Source organism: Myotis daubentonii, chromosome 7, assembly GCF_963259705.1.
Source record: "Myotis daubentonii chromosome 7, mMyoDau2.1, whole genome shotgun sequence".
NCBI classification, from domain to species: Eukaryota; Metazoa; Chordata; class Mammalia; order Chiroptera; family Vespertilionidae; genus Myotis; species Myotis daubentonii.
The window spans coordinates 21,656,262-21,677,006 of record NC_081846.1 but is presented as its reverse complement, the minus strand read 5'-3'; the positions used below and the strand labels follow the sequence as shown (position 1 = coordinate 21,677,006).

General features: G+C 52.7%; 1 protein-coding gene across 16 annotated transcripts in view; it reads left to right on the top strand.

Annotated features, from left to right (window-relative positions):
- Positions 1–20,745, top strand: part of TNS1 (tensin 1) — a 231,643-nt gene that overhangs the window by 168,113 nt on the left and 42,785 nt on the right. For 12 of the 16 annotated variants that reach the window (XM_059703093.1, XM_059703098.1, XM_059703095.1 and 9 more), the window contains 2 exons: positions 9,530–11,113; positions 17,279–17,365. In XM_059703093.1, coding sequence (XP_059559076.1) covers positions 9,530–11,113; positions 17,279–17,365 — 1,671 coding nt within the window. The remainder of the gene's footprint in view (positions 1–9,529; positions 11,114–17,278; positions 17,366–20,745) is intronic. The other 4 variants (XM_059703097.1, XM_059703094.1, XM_059703090.1 and 1 more) reach the window with 2 other exon arrangements.

Genomic DNA, 20,745 nt, shown 5'->3' with positions numbered 1-20,745 from the left:
GAGGAGACACCAGGTACTAAAGCTGCAAACCCCAGGCCATCTCTACCAACTCTGGGAGTTGGGTTGGGACATTCAATTGATGTGCAAATAAGTTGCCAAAATATGCAGGTAAGAGTTGGCGTTTGGTGTCCTGCTGTCGGGGACTTATGGCACTTTTTAGGGCCCACCAGGATGATGAGAGGATTTGGGGCAGATTGTGGGGTGTTTGGCTGAGTGGACTGCTTCAGACCTGAGTGGTTGGGGGTGAAAGTGGACATGGTTTGACACTCCGAAAAAAGTTATTCTCTCTGCCATTCATGATTTTGAGATGGGAACAAACTGAATACCAATAGCCAGTCAATTGGAAGCATGTCAGGTGCCCTGGTGAATCAATATCCCGGGCCAGGTGCCCACTGGCCTTCCCAAAGTCAGGCCTCAAAAATTGTCCAGGTTGATGGGCCAGAATCCAAAGCTTTGCACTGAGAATCTCACTTTGGAGCTCCTGTCCCCCCTCCCTGAGGCCTGCCCAGGTGACACTCCAGCCCCTCTATTTAGGCCCCATGGTCACCTCTGGGAAGTACAGGGCCTTTGTGTCCCCCCCCCGCCCCGCCCCCTCAATTTTTATAAGCCAAGGAAGTGTCCTGGCTCCTAGACTCTGCCCCGTGGAGGGGAAGGAGGGGGAGAGAGGGGAAAAAAAATTTCCACCTTATTGTTCAGCAGCTGGAAAATTGTTGTCATCCATTCTGCCTTTCATTTGCTGAGTGGAAAAAAATGTGGAAAAATTTGGGGAAATAAATCTCAACACCCGCCTAGGAACTCTCACCTTCCCTCTCTGTCCCTTGCACCCCTGCACTTTGCTCCCAGGGTTTCTCTTCCCACTTCTCCTCTGGGTACTGGGGCTGCGATGGGCTTGGACTGGGGCTGAGCTGGGGTTGGGATGGGGCTGTTCTGGGACTGGGACTGGTCTGAGGCTGTAATGGCTGAGGCTGTTGCTGGGCTCGGATTGATCTGGGCCTGGAACTGGGCTGGGACTGGGGCTGGACCTAGGTTGAGCTGGGGCTGAACTGGGTCTGGGTCTGGAACCTCGCACTCCATGTGGAGGGTTTGGGAAGCCACTGTGATGTCATTCAAGAGCTGCATAGCTACAGGATGATAAGTGAAGCCCTGGGGACCCAGCTGGCTGAAATTACAGACAGAGTTTTATCCCACTGGCTTCCTACAAGCCAGAGTGAGGCAGAGCCAGGAGGAGGAGAGTGAGAGAGAGAGAATGCGAGCGAGCGAGGGAGGGAGTGCTGTGTGTACACGGGCAGGCAGGCTCCTCCCACCCTGACAGTCCCAGCGAGCCGAGTAGGAGGACACAGGCTGAGCTGGGAGCTGCAGCCATGTAGGAATTATTTGAAACTTGAGGCACAAGGAGCAGAGATCAAATCAGAGCGGTTCTTTCCCCTCCCCTTTCTCCCTCTCCATCCAGAGGGTAAGTGCCTGTTGGGCGGCTGTTTTGCCTGTGTGTCCTTGTGTGGCTCTGCTGGACCTGGGAGAGGGTGGTGGGGGCTTCTGTGCCCTCCGTCCTGGATTTGCCACGGACTGGACTGGGGAGGGGCGTGAGGCTGTGCAGCGCTGTGACCCTCTGCACTCCCTTTGGAGGTGTGGACCCGGCTGCCCTCTTCCAGGATTTGCTGCCCTTGGGCTTGTAAGAGCTGCCAACTCAGGTCTGAGGGTCGTTGAGTTGGTGGGGGCAGTGTGTCTGAGTTGGCCTCCTCCTTTTGGGGTAATGGCTCATGGTGGATGAGAATGGGGTGGGCAGAGGGAACACGGGGGAGGCATGGATGCCCCTGAAACGCTCCCAGCGGGATATTTATTCAAGACAACTACCCCTCCTTCTGTAGGCTGAGCTCAGTGGCACCTCGTGCCGACCATTCCCCTGGTGGCCTCCTGCGGGCTCCCATTCATGGCTTTCTCCCAACTTTGGCACAGCTCTTGGCGGCTCGGCCATCCCCTGGCCAAGGATTTCTGAGTGTCCAGGCAGGCGCCCTGGCCTGGCAGAGAAGGACTTCGGTTGTTGTGGGCTTGGAGCTATTTTTACCATCCTGTGTCTGTGATATCTGGTGCCCGGATAGGCCGAGGCGGGGAGTGGGGGTGTCAGGCTCTAGTTATAGTGCCCGGGGTGGGAGCTGAGGGCCAGGAGGCTGGCCCTGCAAGGTCGTGGGCTGCCGTGTGACCTGGGCAGGTCACTCACTCTCCAGGCCCTGGTCCCTCGGGTCTGAAATAAAGGTCACAATCAGGTTTTGTGCTCCTACTCCCTTTCTCTGGAGAATTTCCAGTAAGATGGTATCTGTGTGTCCTTCCTGAGGAGGGCCTGGGGACACATCCGTCATCGTCACTTGACTGAAACCCCGTATATTATACTGTGAGGATTAGAGAGTCTCCCCCTACTCCCCACCCCCGGCTCCTCCAGCCACTTCACCTTGAAGGCCATTAGGGGGAGAGCACTGAACTTGTAGGCAGGAAGACAAGTCCTTTTGCACCTTTGTGCTGGGTGACTTTTGGGGGGCCCTGAACTTCACTGTCCCCCTGTAACATGAGGGATGAGCAGTGGATGAACGGAGCCCTTCAGACCCCTCGGCTATAAAAATCCCACGGCTTTTACAAAGCTCTCTTGGCTCAGCCGACTTTCCGGTCCCTCTCAGATCTCAGTTCTGTTGCCCTGAGGGCCTGGAGGTGCCAGTGGGAGGGGTTCTAGTTTCCATTTGGATTTCAGTGCTGAGTTTCTCCATGTTCAAGGCCCACAGGCTGACATTCAGATTGGGCTCCATTTGGCCATCGGGCCTCATGCCTCCTCCTTTCTTTATCGGCAGAATGGCCAGGGGTGGGGCACTTGCCACCCACCCGCCCGGGCCCACGGAGGCAGGTTTGTGGGTAAACTGGCGAGGCCATTTTTACAGGGGACTTGATAGCAGCCCCCCGGAGAATCTTGTTCTCTGTCTGCTCTCTGAAAGCGCCGTGGGCTCCCTCTGAGCGCTGGGAGGCAGCGAGAAAGACAGGTGTCTGTGCCAAGCCTGGACCCATCTGTCCCCGCCCACAGGGCCCGAGGCCCATGCTTGTCAGTGTGGCATCAGTTGACACCTCCCCACGTGAACCAAGTTCTTTGAGCTGCACCTGTCCGCTGCCTCTTTGCTTGGCAGAGGCTGTGACTCCTCTGTGGGTCCCCTTCAGAGGCTTCTCTTCAACCCTGATGCTGCTGGTCTTCAGAAGCTCTGGGAAGCCTGTTCCCACTCGAGACGTTCCAGACCCCTCTGCAAGCTGCGATGACCTAAGGGCCGCCTTAGTCCCCAGCTGGCTATGGGGGAGGGAGGTCAGCATGGGTGGAGGCCAAGACTGGGACACAGGAGGTCCCTGCTGGCGTTGCCAGGGCGTCTCAGGAGGACCCCAGGTCAAACTTGAGCCATGGGCTGAGGTTCCGCACTGCCTCTCCATCCTCACCCCCTCTTCACATGTACCCTCCTGGGCCAGTGAAGACCCAGGGGGTCACTCTGGACTGGACCCTTTCATGAGCTCCTCCAGCTTGAAGGGTTTCCTTTCTGTGTGTTCTCCCATTCCTCTCAGATGGAGTCTGACATTCTTCACAGGAGTCCCGGGTGACAGAGAGGGGTCCCCAGAAGCAGCACCCTCTCTGTTAAATGTGCTCATCTTAATGTAAGGTTCATAGATGGACTTTGGGGTATCCATCAACCCCCTGAAATTATGTGTAAGAACTGTGTTTTTGTGCATTTTTTTAGGAAATTGGTCTAGGCTTTCATGAACTATTCCGAGGGGTCCTTGGCATAAGAGAGTTAATGTCTCCAAGAGTGGCATTTGGCTGGGGAATTCTGTGGGTGATGCCAGGGGGCAAGCTCTGGCTCAGCCAGTTTATGGGGACCTCCACTGTGCCCAGCCTGTGCTTCCACCAACTCTGTAGAATGCCTCTCTTTTCTCTTCCTTTTGGGAAAAGCTTGTGGTCTACCTTGAACCCCTGATTTTTCACTTTTCTGGGTGGCAGTGGAAGAAGAGTGTCTCAGTGACTGACAGGATTCTAGAAATCTTTCTGGGCTATTTAATGTAGTGCATGAAGCACTTATGGAACACCTAGTGTGTGCCAGGCACTGAGCTCTGTAGGGCCATCCTGTATAGCCATGGTGGTTATGCACTGAGCTCCAAGAGGTGGTGTTCACATAGACCACCACACTGTGAACGGTACCGTCTGGAAACCAGGCACTGGGGGCAGAGAGAGAAAAGGCTTTTCCTCAAGGAGCTCTCAGTTTAGTGGGGAAGACAAACTTGGATGTCAACAGTGACTGTCCAGTATGTGATCGGTGTTCCCAGTAGACATCTACAAGGGGCAGTGGGAACGTGGTTTATCCGACTCTGGAATGTGACAGGAGAGAGGCTAAGCTCAAACTGAGCCTGAAGGAGGAGGAAGAGGTTTGCCAGGGAGGTTGGGAGTTGCGGAGGCAGGGTGAGGAAGGGCCTTCGGGAGAGGGAACAGCATGCGGCACAGAGTAGGAAAGAGCATATAAGCAGTAAGAGTAGAGAGGGGGGGTGTTTAAGGTATTGAGGACAGCAAAGGTTAGGCTTCAAAAGGCAGGCAAGAGTCGGATGATAAAAAGGTCTGGTGTGTTCAGCAGGGGATGTGGTGTGTAGGGATTTATCCGGTGGGTGATGAGAGCTGTTGAAATGGAAAGAGGAGGATGTTCCAGGCCTACCTCAAGGTACTTAAGCTCCTGAATCCTGTCGCTCAGCAAACCTGCAAGTTGGCTTTTTAGTCTGTGTGGCCAGGCTCTGTGAGTTTAAGTGGTTGACACAAGCTGAGTTGGCCATTTAGATGGAGACCATCCTTCTGAATGATGGGTGTGTCTAGCTTAGGGGGGTCAGGAGGGGGTGCCTCCCCTCTGTCTCCTCTCCAGAAGCACATCCCTGTGGCCTCATCCTCTGGCTCCCATGTTGCCTCTCAGCAGCCCTAGCCCTAACCCCAGCCTGGCACCCTCCAGAGTTGGGGGAGTCTGTGGCTAAAGGGTTAACATGTCTAGAACTTACTCCCCTGGCTGCCTCTTGGCCAAGCCTCAGTCCTTGTCAAAGTTCACTACCTCCCAGACACATATGGCCTTTGATGCCGCATTCCCACGTTTAAGGAGCCAGATTCCCTCCCAACCTGCCAGGGCCCCTGTCTGCCTCCAAACCGCCTGTGTCCGGGGTGGGCACGGTGCCTCTGCTATTGGATGGCATTGATTTTCCTCCATGACAGTCAGTCATCACTGCTTCGGGTAATGTATTTTAATGAATTGTTATCCTGCTGGACGTGGACTCAAAGGACTTCTTATCATGAAGGGTCCCATCCTGAAAACCTTAATAAATCAGCCACAGTTCAAATCAGGCCTGGTGCTGGACAGGGAGGAGTCTCTCCTCACCGAGTCATCGCTAAGGAGCCTTTCTCCTGCTGTCTAGCAGGCTGCCGCCCTTTAGCCTTCATGGTTGGGCCTCCTATCCTGACATCTACATAATGAGACCTCCCCACTTGACACTGGTGAGGGAAGCAGGGTCCTTAACCTCAGCGCTGGGTCAGGGCTTCTTAAGATGTGACCCACCATGTGCGCCGGGACCCTACAGAGCTAGTTAACATGCCGCTTCCTGGCCCCGCCCCAGACCTATGAGTAAAAACCTTTGGGAGTCAGGCCCCAGACTCTACATTTTCTAACAAACCCCAGAGGAGATTCTCATGAGCAGCAGAATTAGAAAACACCTGCCCTAAATCCATATCTCAGCATCCCATGTTTATTTCTTTCGTTCTTTTTGAAGTGGATGGGCTGGAAGCGGCTTTCCTGCCTTCTGGCCTGTACTGTGCTTCTGGCCCCATGCGCTCTCCAGCAGCTCACTGGAGGGAGCCTGGGGAGCAGGTCGGCATCCAAGTCAGCTGGGGATTTTCCTCAGAGCTCTCCAAAAGCATGACTCGCACAGCTGGATTACGGCCGCCCTGGAATAAGGGCTCCTTGGTGCAGTGGAACTCAGCATGAGGGTGGAGTCCCGGGCTTGGAGTAGCTGCTGGGAAGCACTGGGAGACATATTCAGGGAAAACAAGTGGAGCCGATTGTGGACTTCTCAGCCTCCCTAGAGAAGTGGGCAGGGAGACGGCCATGTGACGGGCTGGCCAGGCTAGCACGGCTTGGGGCCTGGGAGCTTGCTACCCGGGCCTGTCTAACTTGTGCTTCCCCTGCAGTGTATTCCCCTATTCCATTGTCATCCATGCCGGTACCCACGGCCCCAACCAGGCAGGTTCCTCCCGCTTTTACTGTTGTCTTGACTTCTTCTCATCTGAGACAATTTTTACCTGAACTGGCCATTCCTGGAACCTGCTGGGATTGGAGATGGATCTGGTGGCCCTCAGCTTTAGAGCCCTCACCCCCCTCGAAGCTCCCTCTCTTCCTTCCCCAGTCTTTCCCACTCCTTCTCCTTGCTCTACCGGCCCCTCTCTTTTGCCCTTCCTGCCGTAATAGATTGAAACCAACCTTGTGTTCCGGCTTCTTGTGGTCCTGGTAAATAGCTCTTAGCGTGGCCGTGGTGGGTGGGGAGAAGGTGTGGGGAGCAGGGGCACTTGCCTTCCTCTCTGATGGGAGGAGCAGGGGTAGGTGCCCCACAGGTCCTGCCCATGCTCTGCGTTAACAGCAGAGCCCCCTCAGGGCCTGGACAGACCGGGGACTGGTCTACCCTTAGTTTCTCCCCTTGGTATGCAAAGGAAGATGAGCAGTGAAGGCTACAGAACAGCCTGGAGCATTCGGCCAGCACTGGGCGATCAGGAGCTGCAGGCCCTACTTTGAGGGCAGAAATCGACCTTTTCATGTGTATTAAGCAAACAGGAGTTAATTACACTATTTACACATCTTCGATTTTCTTCCCAAGCCTTAGTGGCCTGGCAGTTATCATTCCTGACCTTGTTGCTGCACACAGGAGCCCATGTGGGGATAAATTACACGGCGGAATCCGTTTAATATTGACATTTTCAAAATCAATGAAGAGTGGGGCCTGGCCAGCAGGGCCAGGATATCAGGTGATGGCAGTCAGTGTGAATTCTGCCTCCCAGCCTCAGGGATGCTTTCTTAGCTCTTCTGCCAAAACTTCTTTTGTGCTCCCAAGGGAAGTGCTGGATTGGGTCTGCTTTCTCCCAGAAGGAGAGAGGACTCTCAGATTTGCACCCAGTGCCTCTCTTTGCCTTCTGTGTAAGTGTAAATGGGAAGGCATGGGACACCCCATCCTTTGCTTTGTTGCTTTCCTCACTTCCCAGACCAGGCAAGCAGGGACTTGGGGGTTTGGGGGTGTAGGGTATGGAGGGTACCCCTGGGTCAGGAGGAAACACTCTGGCATCTCATGGTTTGGGCTGCTGAGTGGGGCCCTGGCCTGGGGATGGGCCTGCTTCTGTGGGGTCAGCAGCTTTCCAGGCACGGAGAGAAGAGACAGCCCTTCAGACTTCCGCTAACTGGTATGCGGGGCCCATCCTCATGGGAACCACCCCCAGAAATCTGAGTGGATGCGAGGCTCCTGTCTTTAGTATTTTTCTCCTCTAGAAACAGCTTGCTGGAGGCTCTGCTTTTTTGTGTAGCAAGACACCCAGTTCTTTGGAGAGACATGCATGAGGGTCAGGCTCTCTCATCTGCCAGTGTCAACCCCTTAGGGGTGTGGACAGACAAGCGGGAGAGGCAGCTATGCTTGCAGTGGCCTCTTAGCAGCCTGCAAGGGGTCCCAGCACACGGCACAGGTTGCTGGACTTTCAGACCTATCTTAGCCTAAACCCCTCTCCCACTCAGACCAGCCCCGTCCCCGTGAGCCCTGTGGCAACACTCTGGCCAGTGTCACTTGGGTTCTGCTGCTGGCCTGGGTGTGTGTGTGCGTGTGTGCGTGTGTGTGTCTGTGTGTGTGTCTGTGTGTGTGTCTGTGTGTGTGCGTGCGTGTGTGTGTGTGTGTGTGTGTGTGTGTGTGTGGACGATGCTTGCCGGGCATCTCTGCGCTCGGCTCGATCGGTGACATCATTTGGTTGGCCTGTGGTTTGTGTGTGTGTGTGCCCATCAGGATGTTCCTGTTTTGTGGTTGTCTGACCACTTGTTTTTGGCCATGGGTTTCTGTATGAGTATTTATTTTTAGAGGTTGCCACTTCTGGCCCCAGGGCTGATCTGGGGGCATGGGAGGAGCTTGTGTTTTCTGAAATGTTTGTGGCTTTAAATTTAAGTATTTATTTTGGGGTGTTGCTGCCTATCGTGTGTTCATTCTATTGTGTGTGTGTGCATGTGTGCGATATGAGAGCCAGTGAGTGTAGAATAATAAAAATTGTGTGCTTTTTGAAGTTCTGTTTTTAATTTAGTTTTGACTTTAACTTAGTTTTATGTTTATTGTCTTAAATTAGTTCTGATATTAAGCTCCAGCTTTACCAGGTGCTATGTGTCTGCAAATAAATAGTTTCACCTCTCAGAACCTCAGTTTCTCTATCTTTAAAATGGGCTGAACACTCCCTAACACACAGGATTAGAAACAATGTTTGTGTAAAGTATGTAGCAAAGTGTTTGGCTGCATGATACCGATTATTATTATTTGTATTTGCATGTATGCACCCACAGTGTGCTTTCTGACTGGTCACCTGGGCATTTGATGTGGGTGAACACGTGGTGCTTGATTTGGGTGATTACTGGCTGGCATGTAGGTCTTTGGACATCTTTGTGCCAAGTTGTGTGTGTGTGTGTGTGTGTGTGTGTGTGTGTGTGTGTGTGTGTGAGACTGTTCGGGTCTGGGTTGGGGTGTGTGCAGTATTTGGGAGAAACTTTTTTTTGCCAAGTGGGGGCCTGCCTTGGAGTGAGGGAAGGTGTGTGTGTGTGTGTGTGTGTGTGTGTGTGTGTGTGTGCGTGCGTGTGTGTATCTTGGGCTGGGAGTTGGGCTGCTGATTGTACAGGGTGTGAAATCACTGAGTTCCTCTGGGCGGGGGAAGTTCTTCGTTCCTGAGTCAGCCCTTTGGCCTTGAGCCACCCAGCGCTCACTTTTTCCTTTCAGAGAAAGTATTACTCAGGGGGGCCCTGGAGCTGTCTGTAGACAAAATGACACAGGGGGCACCTCTCCCCAATGAAAACCTCTGCCTTTTGTTCTCGATCTCTAAGATGCTTCCCTGCCCCCACCCCAATCCCTTTCCAGAACCTTCCTGGGCCCCAGCATGCAGAGTGAATGTGCCTCATTTGACATGGGGCCTGCTGGCTTGGGTCCAGAACTTCCAGGTCCTTGGGAAGCTAGCAAGATGCCAGAGGCAAATTTTGGACTGGGCGACTTAACCCCCAAGACCTCCTGCCCAATCTTACGATGTGCTGCCTGGCCCTGAAGCAGGGTGTTGGGATGGGTCCTTTAGTCCTTTTGCCTATCCGTCACCTTGCTCTATTGCAGGGTACTGAGAGGAGGTTTTAGGATCCAGGGAATGGAAACCTTTACTCCTCTTCTCGGGAGAATAGATGATGTCCCTGCTTCCCACTGACATCTGCTCTTTCTCTTGCAGAGGTTGTGGGACACACGCAGGGGCCGCTGGATGGGAGCCTGTATGCCAAGGTGAAGAAGAAGGACTCCCTGAATGGCAGCACTGGGGCTGTCAATGCCACACGTCCTGCTCTGTCGGCCACTCCCAACCACGTGGAACATACCCTGTCCGTGAGCAGTGACTCCGGAAACTCCACAGCCTCCACCAAGACAGACAAGACTGATGAGCCTGCCCCCGGCCCCTCCAGTGCCCCTGTTGCCCTGAGTCCTGAGGAGAAGCGCGAGCTGGACCGCCTGCTCAGTGGCTTCGGCTTAGAACGAGAGAAGCCAGGCAATATGTACCACACCCAACACCTCCGGTCCCGCCTGGCGGGGGGCCCTGCTGTGCCCTCTGCCAGCCGTCATGTTGTCCCAGCCCAGGTTCACGTCAACGGTGGGGCCTTGGCATCTGAGCGGGAGACAGACATTCTGGACGATGAACTGCCCAACCAGGATGGGCACAGCGTGGGCAGCATGGGCACGTTGTCTTCCCTGGACGGGATCACCAACACCAGTGAGGGGGGCTACCCAGAGGCGCTGTCCCCCTTGACCAATGGCCTGGACAAGCCCTACGCCGTGGAACCTATGGTGAATGGTGGGGGCTACCCCTATGAGTCTGCCAGCCGGGCAGTGCCTGCCCATGCGGGCCACCTGGCCCCCATGCGACCCTCCTACTCTGCACAGGAGGGTTTAGCTGGCTACCAGCGGGAGGGCCCCCACCCCGCCTGGTCACAGCAAGTGACCACCTCCCACTATGGTCATGACCCCAGCAGTATGTTCCGCTCTCAGTCCTTCCCGGACACTGAGCCCCAGCTGCCCCCAGCTCCAGCCCGGGGGGGAAGCAGTCGGGAGGCTGTGCAGAGGGGCCTCAATTCCTGGCAGCAACAGCAGCAGCAGCAGCAGCAGCAGCCTCACCCGCCTCCTCGTCAGCAGGAAAGAGCCCACTTGGAGAGTGTCCGGCCCAGCAGGCCCGGCCCCCAGCCATTGGCAGAGACACCCACGCCTGGCCTCCCTGAGTTCCCGAGGGCAGCCTCCCAGCAGGAGATCGAGCAGTCCATTGAAGCCCTCAACATGCTGATGCTGGACCTAGAGCCATCCTCGGCTGCCGCCCCGCTGCACAAATCCCAGAGTGTCCCTGGGGCCTGGCCTGGGGCCTCCCCGCTCTCCTCTCAGCCTCTTTCCGGCTCCTCCTACCAGACCCATCCACTGACCCAGTCCAGATCTGGCTACATCCCCAGTGGGCATTCCTTGGGAACCCCTGAGCCAGCCCCACGAACCTCCCTGGAGTCCATCCCTCAGGGCAGGTCTTACTCACCTTATGATTATCAGGCATGCCCGGCTGGGCCCAACCAGAGTTACCGTCCAAAGAGCCCAGCTTCCTCCTCTTCCTTGCCTGCTTTCCTTCCAACCAACCACAGCCCTCCAGGGCCTCAGCAGCCCCCCACCTCTCTCCCTGGCCTCGCCGCTCAGCCTCAGCTCCCACCAAAGGAGGTGACTTCAGATCCATCCCGGACTCCGGAGGAGGAGCCCTTGAACCTGGAGGGGCTGGTGGCCCACCGGGTTGCAGGTAAGAGACTCAGGGACCATCTGTGCTGGGTATCCCCTCTTTATTCCCTCCATATCTTCCCTCTTTGGTCTCGGTTGGTCTAGCTGGGGGAAGGTACAGGCAGAGCCATCACACCTCAGCAGACACTGGTTCAGCTTGGAGAAGAGGCTGGCAGGAGCCCACACTAGTCATCCCTTCCTGCATTCATTGTCTGTTAGGCTCCAAAGCAGGCATTGAGATGGAAAGATCAATGCCTTTCAGTTCCTGTCCTCAAGGAACTTACAGTCTAGTGAGGGACTGGTAATTCTAACAGAGTGCAATGTGTGCTACAACAGAGGTGGAGACAAAAGCCCTAGAGCCTGGAGAAAGCAAGGCTTATCGGCTAGGACAATCAGGGGAGCTTCCTGGAGGTAGCGACTTTGGGGCTGGAGTACATATCTTCCAAGGAGAGAGGAAATGCCCCCTGTAACTGTTTGTAGTGCTCTCTGTACTCAGACTTCAGTTTCTTAGGGAAGGCATAGAGAATGCTAGAGGGAGGTCTCTATAGACCAGTGATGGCGAACCTATGACACGTGTGTCAGAGGTGACACGCGAATTCATTTTTTGGGTTGATTTTTCTTTGTTAAATGGCATTTAAATATATAAAATAAATATCAAAAATATAAATCTTTGTTTTACTATGGTTTCAAGTACCAAAAAATTTCTATATGTGACACGGCACCAGAGTTAAGTTAGGGTTTCTCAAAATGCTGACATGCCGAGCTCAAAAGGTTTGCCATCACTGCTATAGACCCAAATTCCCTCTTGAGCATAACAAAACCTGAGAGGTTATCCTGACACTCTTGCGCTCTGAGTGTCCAACCCTGGTGGGTCCTTTCAGGATATTTCTCTGTTTGGGGGGAGGCCCATGTCCCCCTTCTGGTCCAGTTGTCCTGTTGGTCCTCGCTTTAGGACCAGCTTTGTATGGGAAGTAGACGCTGAGAAACAAAGCTTCATTTCCTTTCATAACGTGAATGGGCTTATCTTTCTGAAGAGAGGAGAGAGGGTGGAGCAATAGGAAGAGCTTATTGGGGAGATAAAGGCAAGAAATGGCAGTCTGTTTGGGCCATATTGGGGGGCGGCAGGAAGGGTCCCCTTCCTTTCCACTGGCCTAAGCCTATGACCATTCCATGGGGGCATTCAAACCGGGTGGGGAATCCTATGGCTTGATTTTGTTATGTAGCTAAAGCCCAGGCAGGTGTGAACCAGAGACTGGGGCTGGGGGGCAGGGGGCTTGTGCCAAGTTCCTCAGCTGATAGAGTGGTGGAAGCTCAGGGAGGAGAAGAGCAATCTAGGCAGCTGACTCTGCCCTGCACCCCTTTTTCCTAAATTTATGGGAAGCTGAGTCACCATGCCAGCTGCAAGGAGAGGGAGACACCCTTGCTGGGGATGGATGGTGGGTTTGGGGAAGTAGGCCAGCTGGCTATTGGGCTGGGCCCAGGACCTGGGTGTGGGGGCATGGACACCAGAGCAGAGTACAGTCCCCAGCTCAACTGTCCATGACTTGAAATAGGCCATAATGGAAGAAGTGACACCATTGAAACTGGCAATTAGGGCTCTCCCCTGGAGAGCTAGTCTAGCAGCACATCATTGCTTTTACCCAAGAGTCAAAACACAGGATAAGTAGCTCTGTAACCCTAGCAGTGAAAGAAAGACTCCATGGGAGTGGTCCAGACTTTTCCTCCTGGCTTTCTGAAGGGAGGGGAATGGAGCCCTATCAATATTTTACAGAATTGGGGTAGTGGCCTGAGGAATAGTGGCACTCTAGCCTAATGAAGGGTAGGATCCAGGGGACTTTTCTCTGGGGAACAAGATGAATTACCTCCCCCTAACAAAACCCTTCTGTATAGCTCTCCTGGAGCTAGCTCAAGAGGAAGGCATACCTGAATGTTTCAGGAAGGATGCCCATCTTGTAGTGCATCCCCCCTCAGCCTTTTCTCTCCTACTAGTTTCTGAGGTCTTGGCGTTCAACCTCTCTATCTTGTAGCTGCTCGGTCTTTGGCTGCCAAGAAGTCATAGGAAAGGGGCGATATTATTGGCACATCTCTGGTCCCATTTCTTCCACTAACTGTGTATGACTCAGGAGAAGGGATGAGATGCATAGAGGAGCAGTTATACCTGGTTTCTAGGCCTGTAAAGGGGTCTCTGGTCCATGCCCATCATGAACAGTGTTTTTTATGTCAGCAGATCCTTAGTAACCCTTCAGGATGTCTGCCATGCAAGTGTAGATAAAGGCACATAAGCAGGATCAATGTGCAGAATAGTCTAGAAGCTAGGGAGGATAAATTTCCACCACCTCTTTCTGCTCATTCTAATTCCACAAGAAGCTGGAACATAAGCTTTAACATGAGTAACCCAGGAAGCTCAGATCTAAGGGAGAATGTCTTCATGGCCATGAACTTGATCTGGTTTCTCCTGGCTTTTCTCCCTCAGGTCTTCATTTTCCTACTTGGCTGTCCTCCATGCTCTGTATCATGTCCCTGGTTCTTTCCACTTTGATCCAACAACTCCTTATGCTTTATTTCAGCTTAGATCTCAGAGAATAATGACGTAGTTTTTTTTAACTTATTAAGGGGTAGGTACCAGAAACCTGTAGCACACACGACACTTTCTTGCGAAACATTAGAAATATTATCACAGCCAGGGACAAAGTAAGCATACCCATTATCACCACTATCATTTAACATTGTATTGGATGTCCTAGCCAGTGCAATAGGACAAGAAAAAGAAATAAGAGTCAGAGTTGGTGAGTCCAATCAAGTTATCTTATGATCCCAGTTCTGTGACTAGACTGATCTCAAATGTCTCTAGAGATAGAGATTTCAATGCATGTTGGGAACAAGATGTGGATCTTATCCTTAAGGAGTCTAGAGTTTACTAAGAGGAAAAAAGAGCTGGAACTTTAAAGTCATTGTTAATCAGGAAAGTATGGAGAAAGTTCTGTGGGATTGAGGAAAAAGGAGATATCACTATCAGCGAGAGAGACTGGAGTGACTCTGTGTTGAGTGTGGGTTTTAAACAGAACCTTGGACAATGGGTAGGATTTTAGAAAGTGAATAGGGTCATTGGAGAAAGAGGTTGCACAGTGAAGACAGAAAAACATAGGAGTCAAGAAAGGTATCCTGCGTCCTGCCTCTGGTTGGTCTTAAAAGCCAGACTAAAGAGCTTGAAACTTACTTAGTGGCAGTGTAGGAAACTGTATTTTAATCGGGAAAGTATGCCATGGTCTGAGATGTAGTTTAGGAAGCTGTAGTTTAGGAGACACTTTGAGTTGGGAGATGTAGGAGCATATTAGATAGCTTGGGTTTGGGAACTGGATCAGGGTGCTGACCATGGAAATGAAAAAGAAGAGATGAATGCCAAGGATGCTGTGCAAGAAGTGGGTGTTTACAAATTGATTGGATGTAGTGCGTGAGGGAAAGGGAGACATCAAAGATGATTCTGCAGTTCCATGAATAGAAATAGAAAGATAGTTCCATTAACTATCTAGTTCCAAGCCAGGAGTTAGGAGAAAGCGCAAGTTTAGTGTAAGATGAAGACTTCAAGGTTAGACATGCTGAGTTTGAGGTGATGGTGGAGCCTGTAGGTAGAGATGTATGAAAGGCAATTGAATATACAGAATTGGAGTCTGAAAGAGCTATAGATTTGGAGCCATCCTCACAAAGGTAAAATGTAAATCTTTGGGCATGGATGATGTCTCTATGTCACTGGGCATGCAGAGAAAAGAACGTAGGGTAAAACAACCATGATGGAAATGGAGGCCATACAGTGGACTGAGAATGAATGTTCATGCTGGTGAGAAGAGATGCAGACTGTGGGTCATCACAGAAGTCAGGATAGTAAAGGGTTTCCAGGAGGAGGAGCTGGGGGAAGGGCAGTAATATCACTGTAGAGAGGTCATGAGAAGGAGGACTGAGAAAAATGCACTGGGCTTGCCAATTAGGTGGCCTCAGTGATTTTCAAAGGCATATTTTCAGTAGGGTGATGGTGATAGAAGCCAGACTGAGGGACTGAGTGAGTGGGGAGGGAGTGTAGACAGCATGTTAACTACTCTTCTGAGTGGTTTTGTGATAAAAGGAGAGAAGATGGTAGCTAAAGAGGGTAGCAAGATATTCAGAACTTTTTGTACCTATAGGAGAAGAGAGAATATGGAGGTTAGAGGGAGAAAAAAAAACAGATGAGAGAGAAAGAAATTGATAGAATAAGGTCTCTAAGAAAGTAAAAGGAGATAGGCTTAGGAGTCTAGGTGGATAATTTAGGCTCATCCAGAAGGTGAGGTACCTCTTCATGAAATAATGAGGGATAGATACAGACATAGGGAGCTCTGGGAGCTTGAATTGAGAACCCTCCATTCAATTATTCATCCAATATGAACCCCTAATCTGTGCTACATGCTATTCTAGGCTCTGGAAAAATGGTGGTAAACAAAGAAAAATCTTTGCCTTCATGGTGGAGTTGGACAATAAACAAATAAGCAAAGACATATACAACATGTCAGATGGGTGATAAGTGCTGTGGACATAAAGCAGCAAAGTGCCAGTGAGGGGTTGAGGGTGGGTGGGTGGTTGCACTTTTTATAGGATGGTTAGGGATGGCTTTTCTGGGTGGTGAGGGAACGTGCCAGGTGAACACCAACTGCAAAGGAGTATACCTGCTATGGGGAGTGTAGTGGGACACGAAGTCAGAGAGGTCATGGGAATGAGGGCCAGCTTACATGGGCCTTGTAGGTGATCATATAAACTTTGGCTTTTGCTCATTTTGTTGTGAGGAGCCTTAGGAAGGATTTGGGCAGAAGAGTGATTTCATCTGACTTGTTCTAAAAGGATCAGCGTGGCCTGCATGGAAGGAAGAAGACCAGTTAGGAGGCTACTGATTTGGATCAAGATGGTAGGCATATTTTTGAGGTGGAGTCATTAAAACTTATAGGTAGACCAACAATGGGATGTAAGAGCAAGAAATCAAGAGGTGAGATGCCTCTTCATGAAATAATAAAGGATAGATATAGATATAGATATAGGAAAGTCAAGGTTTTTGATCTTAGCAACTAGAGGATGGAGTTGTTCTTTATTGAGATGGGTACCGATATAGGAAGAGCTGGCTTAGAGGGGATGTCGTAAGTGTGACTTTTGCCATGTTAGATTTGAGATGCCCACAAAACATCCAAGATGGTGGGACATATAAGTTAGGAGTCTCAGGGGGAGGATCGAGCTTAGAAATGTGAAGGTAACATTGTGTGGCTATCATGTAAAGCATGCTGTTGCATGCCGTCACCTAGGGCGTGAGCACAGGTAGAGGAGAGGTCCCAGGAGTGCGTCTGGCGTCTCACACATTCAGCAGTTAGGGACGTAGGAGGAACCAGCAGAGAAACTGCTGTGGAGCAACTTGTGACGTGTGGAGGAAAGCTGAAAGGGTGTGGGTCCCTGGAAGCCAGTGATAGTGGTCACTGGGAGGCCATGAGTGTGAAGGTGGCTTGGGAGTCAGCTAGGGTGAATGAAGGGATGACATAGCAGATCCTCATAGTGCATCCAGGCAGGCTCACTTTAAGGACTTTGCAGTGATGCCCAGCAGCTTTGGGCAGGAGTAGAAAATCCCAGAGAGCAGGATTTCTATGGTAGGTATGATGGAAGAACAAAGGGCTGAGGGAAGCTGGGATGCCATGGAGTAGTACCCTTGGACTCAGCCTGGCATGGTCACAGCTGAATCCAGGAAGAGGCAGGTGCCCATGAGAGGAGAGAGGACCCAGGGTGGGGCCATGCTGACTGTGAGGGGCAGGTGGCATGTGGGGCAACAGGACTGAAATCTTCTGGGCCCAGGCTGGGGTTAGAAATTAGAGGGACATGGTGACCTGTCGAATAGCAGGAGGTCTGTGTGCTCTTTGGAGAAGTAAGATCCTAGATCCATCCTCTCTTCTTATCTGACCTCTTCCCCCCTTCCCTCCAGAGTGTGACCAGAATACCAACTAATTTGATTTTCTCTTTGTTTTTGTTTTGTTTTGTCTTGTTTAATGCCTCGTTCCTTGCATTCTTCGTTGTCCCATGTCCATCTGTCCCCTGTGCCATGGGTGTGGTGCCTTCCTTGCCTGGTGTCATCCCTTCCCTTCCTGCTTGCCTCCCATCCCTGCCGGCTCCCCCGGGGTGGTGTGGGCAGCGTATAACGCCAGATTGCAGGGTCTTGGGCTAAGTGTCAGCTACCGGCACCCTCCTCTCCACCGGCTCCGATCTTCCTCCCTCTCTGGTTGGTTCCTCTCCTCTCCCCTTTATAACTCCATGGCCCTCATCTAGCTCTCAGTTTCTCTCTTCCCCTCCTCCTTCATGGACTATTTCTTCCATACTTTTGCCTCTTTCTTCCTCCTATTTTTCCATTTCCTCTTCACTTTTCTTCTTCTCCTTCTTCTGTTCTCTTCTTTCCATCTGTTTCCTATTCTCTTTGACCCTCTCTCCTTTGCTCACTGCCCCCTTCTTGCTCCTTTGCTCACTGCCCCCTTCTCTCTCCTTTGCTCACTGCCCCCTTCTCTCTCTTTGCCCACCTGTCCCTCCTCCCTCCTCCCTCCTCCCTCCTTCTGCATGAGTGAGTGCTCCCACTTCTGCATGGACACAGGCCTGATGCTTCCAGCCTTGGCCTTACCTGCTAGGAACAGGGTCTGGGCTAAGGAGACTAACTCTCAGGCTCCCTGTGGACATGCAGGCCTTTGCAGTGAGGGAGCTCAGCGCCAAGTCTGGGGCCTCAGCAGGAGACAAAGAGTGGTGCCCAGCTCCTGCTGCTCTGTCCACTCCTGAGTATAGCACTCCCTGGGGACAGAGCACCACTGTGGCCTCATTCCAAATCTCTGATACCCACGGCCTAGTCAAAAGCCCTGGGTGTGGCCCTGGGTATGACGTGACCACCTCTGTGACCCTGGGCCAGTCTCTTCATTGCTCAGAGCTCAGTTTCCCCATGTGAAAAATGGAGGGATCACTGCCCTGCTGTGGGTACTTCCCAGCATGGGGGCCCTTCATCAAGGGCCAGATTGCTCTGTTTGAGAGTGATGGAGTTCACTGTGTCTACCTTGGTCTCTTGACTAATGGACCTATAGCCTTTTAGACCTGGGGACCGAGTCACCTTATTCTTTCCCTGCTCCTTGGAGCTGCAGGCCTGAGCCCAGGAGAAGATGCCATGACCTTGACTAGTTCCGGGAAAAGGCTTATTAGGGGGAGGTGGGCACAGTTGACTCCCAATGGCAATATCTGGTTTTTCCTGGACCTCCCTTCTCCCAGTCCATGGAAAATGGGGAGATGGCTCTAGCAGAATGCCCCTGTCTGCCTCCTCTTCTTTCCCTCCTCCTTTTTCTCGGCCCAGTGGTGGGGAGTGCAGGGTTCAGCTGGGCCTGGGGTTTGGGGCCGTTCTGGGGTGGTGGGCCTGTCCTGGGGGGAGCTGGCATGGCTTGCCCTGGGGCTGCTAGTGTGATCGCCGTGTGGCTTTCTGGTGCCCTGGCCCAGCAGGTGGCCTCCCGGATCCCCTCACTTCCGGAGCCCCGGCATGCCATCGGACACCTGTCCCGCCACCTGGAGCTGAGGAATCCAGTCTTCTGGAAATCGGAAGGCTGGAAGGAAGAGCTGGGTCTGTGGGGTGGAAGCGGCCAGGATGGGCTTGAAGGGAAGGCCTGTGATGAAGCCTGACATTGGGGATATTTGTCTGTGGGATCAGGGGCGGTCAGGGCCGGACCCTACCAGAGGGTGTGTATTGATGGTGTTAGAACTACAGCCCCAGAATTGCAGTGCATGTTTGTGTGTGTGTGTGTGTATGAGTGTGTGAGTGTGTGTGTATGAGTGTGTGTGAGTGTGTGTATGAGTGTGTGTGAGTGTGTGTGTATGAGTGTGTGTATGTGTGTGTGTGTGTGTATGAGAGAGAGAGTGTGTGTGTGTATGAGTGTGAGTGTGTTTGTGTGTGTGTGAGAGTATGATTGTGTGTGTGCTAGATGATGCGGATTTAGTGTCACAGGTCTAGCCCGCTTTAGGGGGGAGCCTTGCAGCCAGCTGCTCCCAAGCTCAACACCATCTGGGGAGCGGAGTGAGGATCCCTGGGAAATGGGGCTGTTCCGGCGCCCTGCTCTTCAGGCCTGGTGGCTTGTGTGGAGGCCCTGGGCTGAAGTGACCCCTGTCCTGCAGGTGGTGGGGAAGGCCCAGTGCCCACGGTGTGTGAGCCCTGAGAGGGCTACAAAGAGCTCTGAGTGTGGCCCCATCATTATCCTAAAGAACACTTGATTACTGTAGGAAGGGGCTGATGAGAGGTTCTGAGGGTGACCCTGACCTCCCGCTGTTCCTGTTGGACAAAGGCTATGTGTGCACACATATGTGTGTATACGTGTATGTGTGTGGTGTCTGTGTGCGTGTAGAGAGTGGAGCACATAGGCATGGTGGCCCTGAGAGAGAGAGGGCCCTAGAGACAGAAAGGCCTGGGGTTGAGGGTGGGGGAGCAGTCCTATTATTATTATCGGTCAGTCTCCAGGACGTGAGGGAGGGCTGTTCTCTCTCTGACACTGGCTGTCAGCCTGTGGCCAGACGGCCCAGCTTGGCTGGGGAACAATGGGGCTCTCTTCTCTCCCCTCCACCCAGCTTCATCTCCCCTCCCATAGGGAAAGACAAGAGAGAGGGAACATGGCTCTCCGGGCACTGAGGGGCAGATCTGGGCCTGCCAAGGGGGACAACAGTGAGACACTGTGTTCAAAGAATGTGAGAGGCCCTGGCTGGGCACTGGTGCCGTGGGGCGCTCTGCGGGGGAGGGGCTGTCCCGTGGGAGTGGAATGCGGGGTCTTCCCCTTCTGTAGAGGGAGGCTCCCCTGCAGCGCCCCCGCTCTTTGGAGGTCATTCTGGTTGTCCCTCTGCCTCTGGACAGACCATGCTCCCATGTGCTGCTCTGGGGGCACTGGAGAGGGGCCGGGAAGAGAGGAGATGGCTCTCAGGTGTCCAATAGCCTTCTGTGAGGGTCTCTGCCCTCCACAGTTGGTAAGCCCCTCCAGCAGCCCAGCCTCCCTCCAGGCATTGCAACCACCTGAACATGGAGGTTGTTGTGGGCACACTGGGGCGAAGGTTCTTTGTTCCTCTGGGAAATTCAGTGCCTCCAACAGACCCACTTTCAAGGGCAGACATCAGATCCTACACAGGGAAACGGGCCACTCCTCACCAAGGCACAGGGATCTGCCAGGAAGAGGCTGCGGGGCTGGGCCAGCCGGAACTGAAACCAGCCCTAATGCATTTCTGTTAACCTTGGGGCTGAACTTAGTTCCAAACCCCAAGAGCCTTTTCCAAATGGGCCTCCTTTGTCACAATTATTATTAGAAAATCAATGGCTATGTCTGTTTCTCTCTAATGTTTTTGCCAGGAATGAAGCCAGCAGTAGTTCTGAACCAAGCGCCCAGGAAGGCTGAGGGGAAGGGGGCTCTGAGGGAGAGAGAGAAGTGCAGCCGAGGGTAGGGGCGCCCGCAGGCATGGTGGGGGGTGCAGGTGGCTGCTCTAATGGCTGAGGGCCTAACACCCCATCTTTCATCTGGCCCCTAGTTAGGATGATGTGATCCCCAAGTTTCTACTCTGAAAGTCAGGGCACTTCAAAGCGAGGAGCTTGTTTTCTTTAAATAAAAC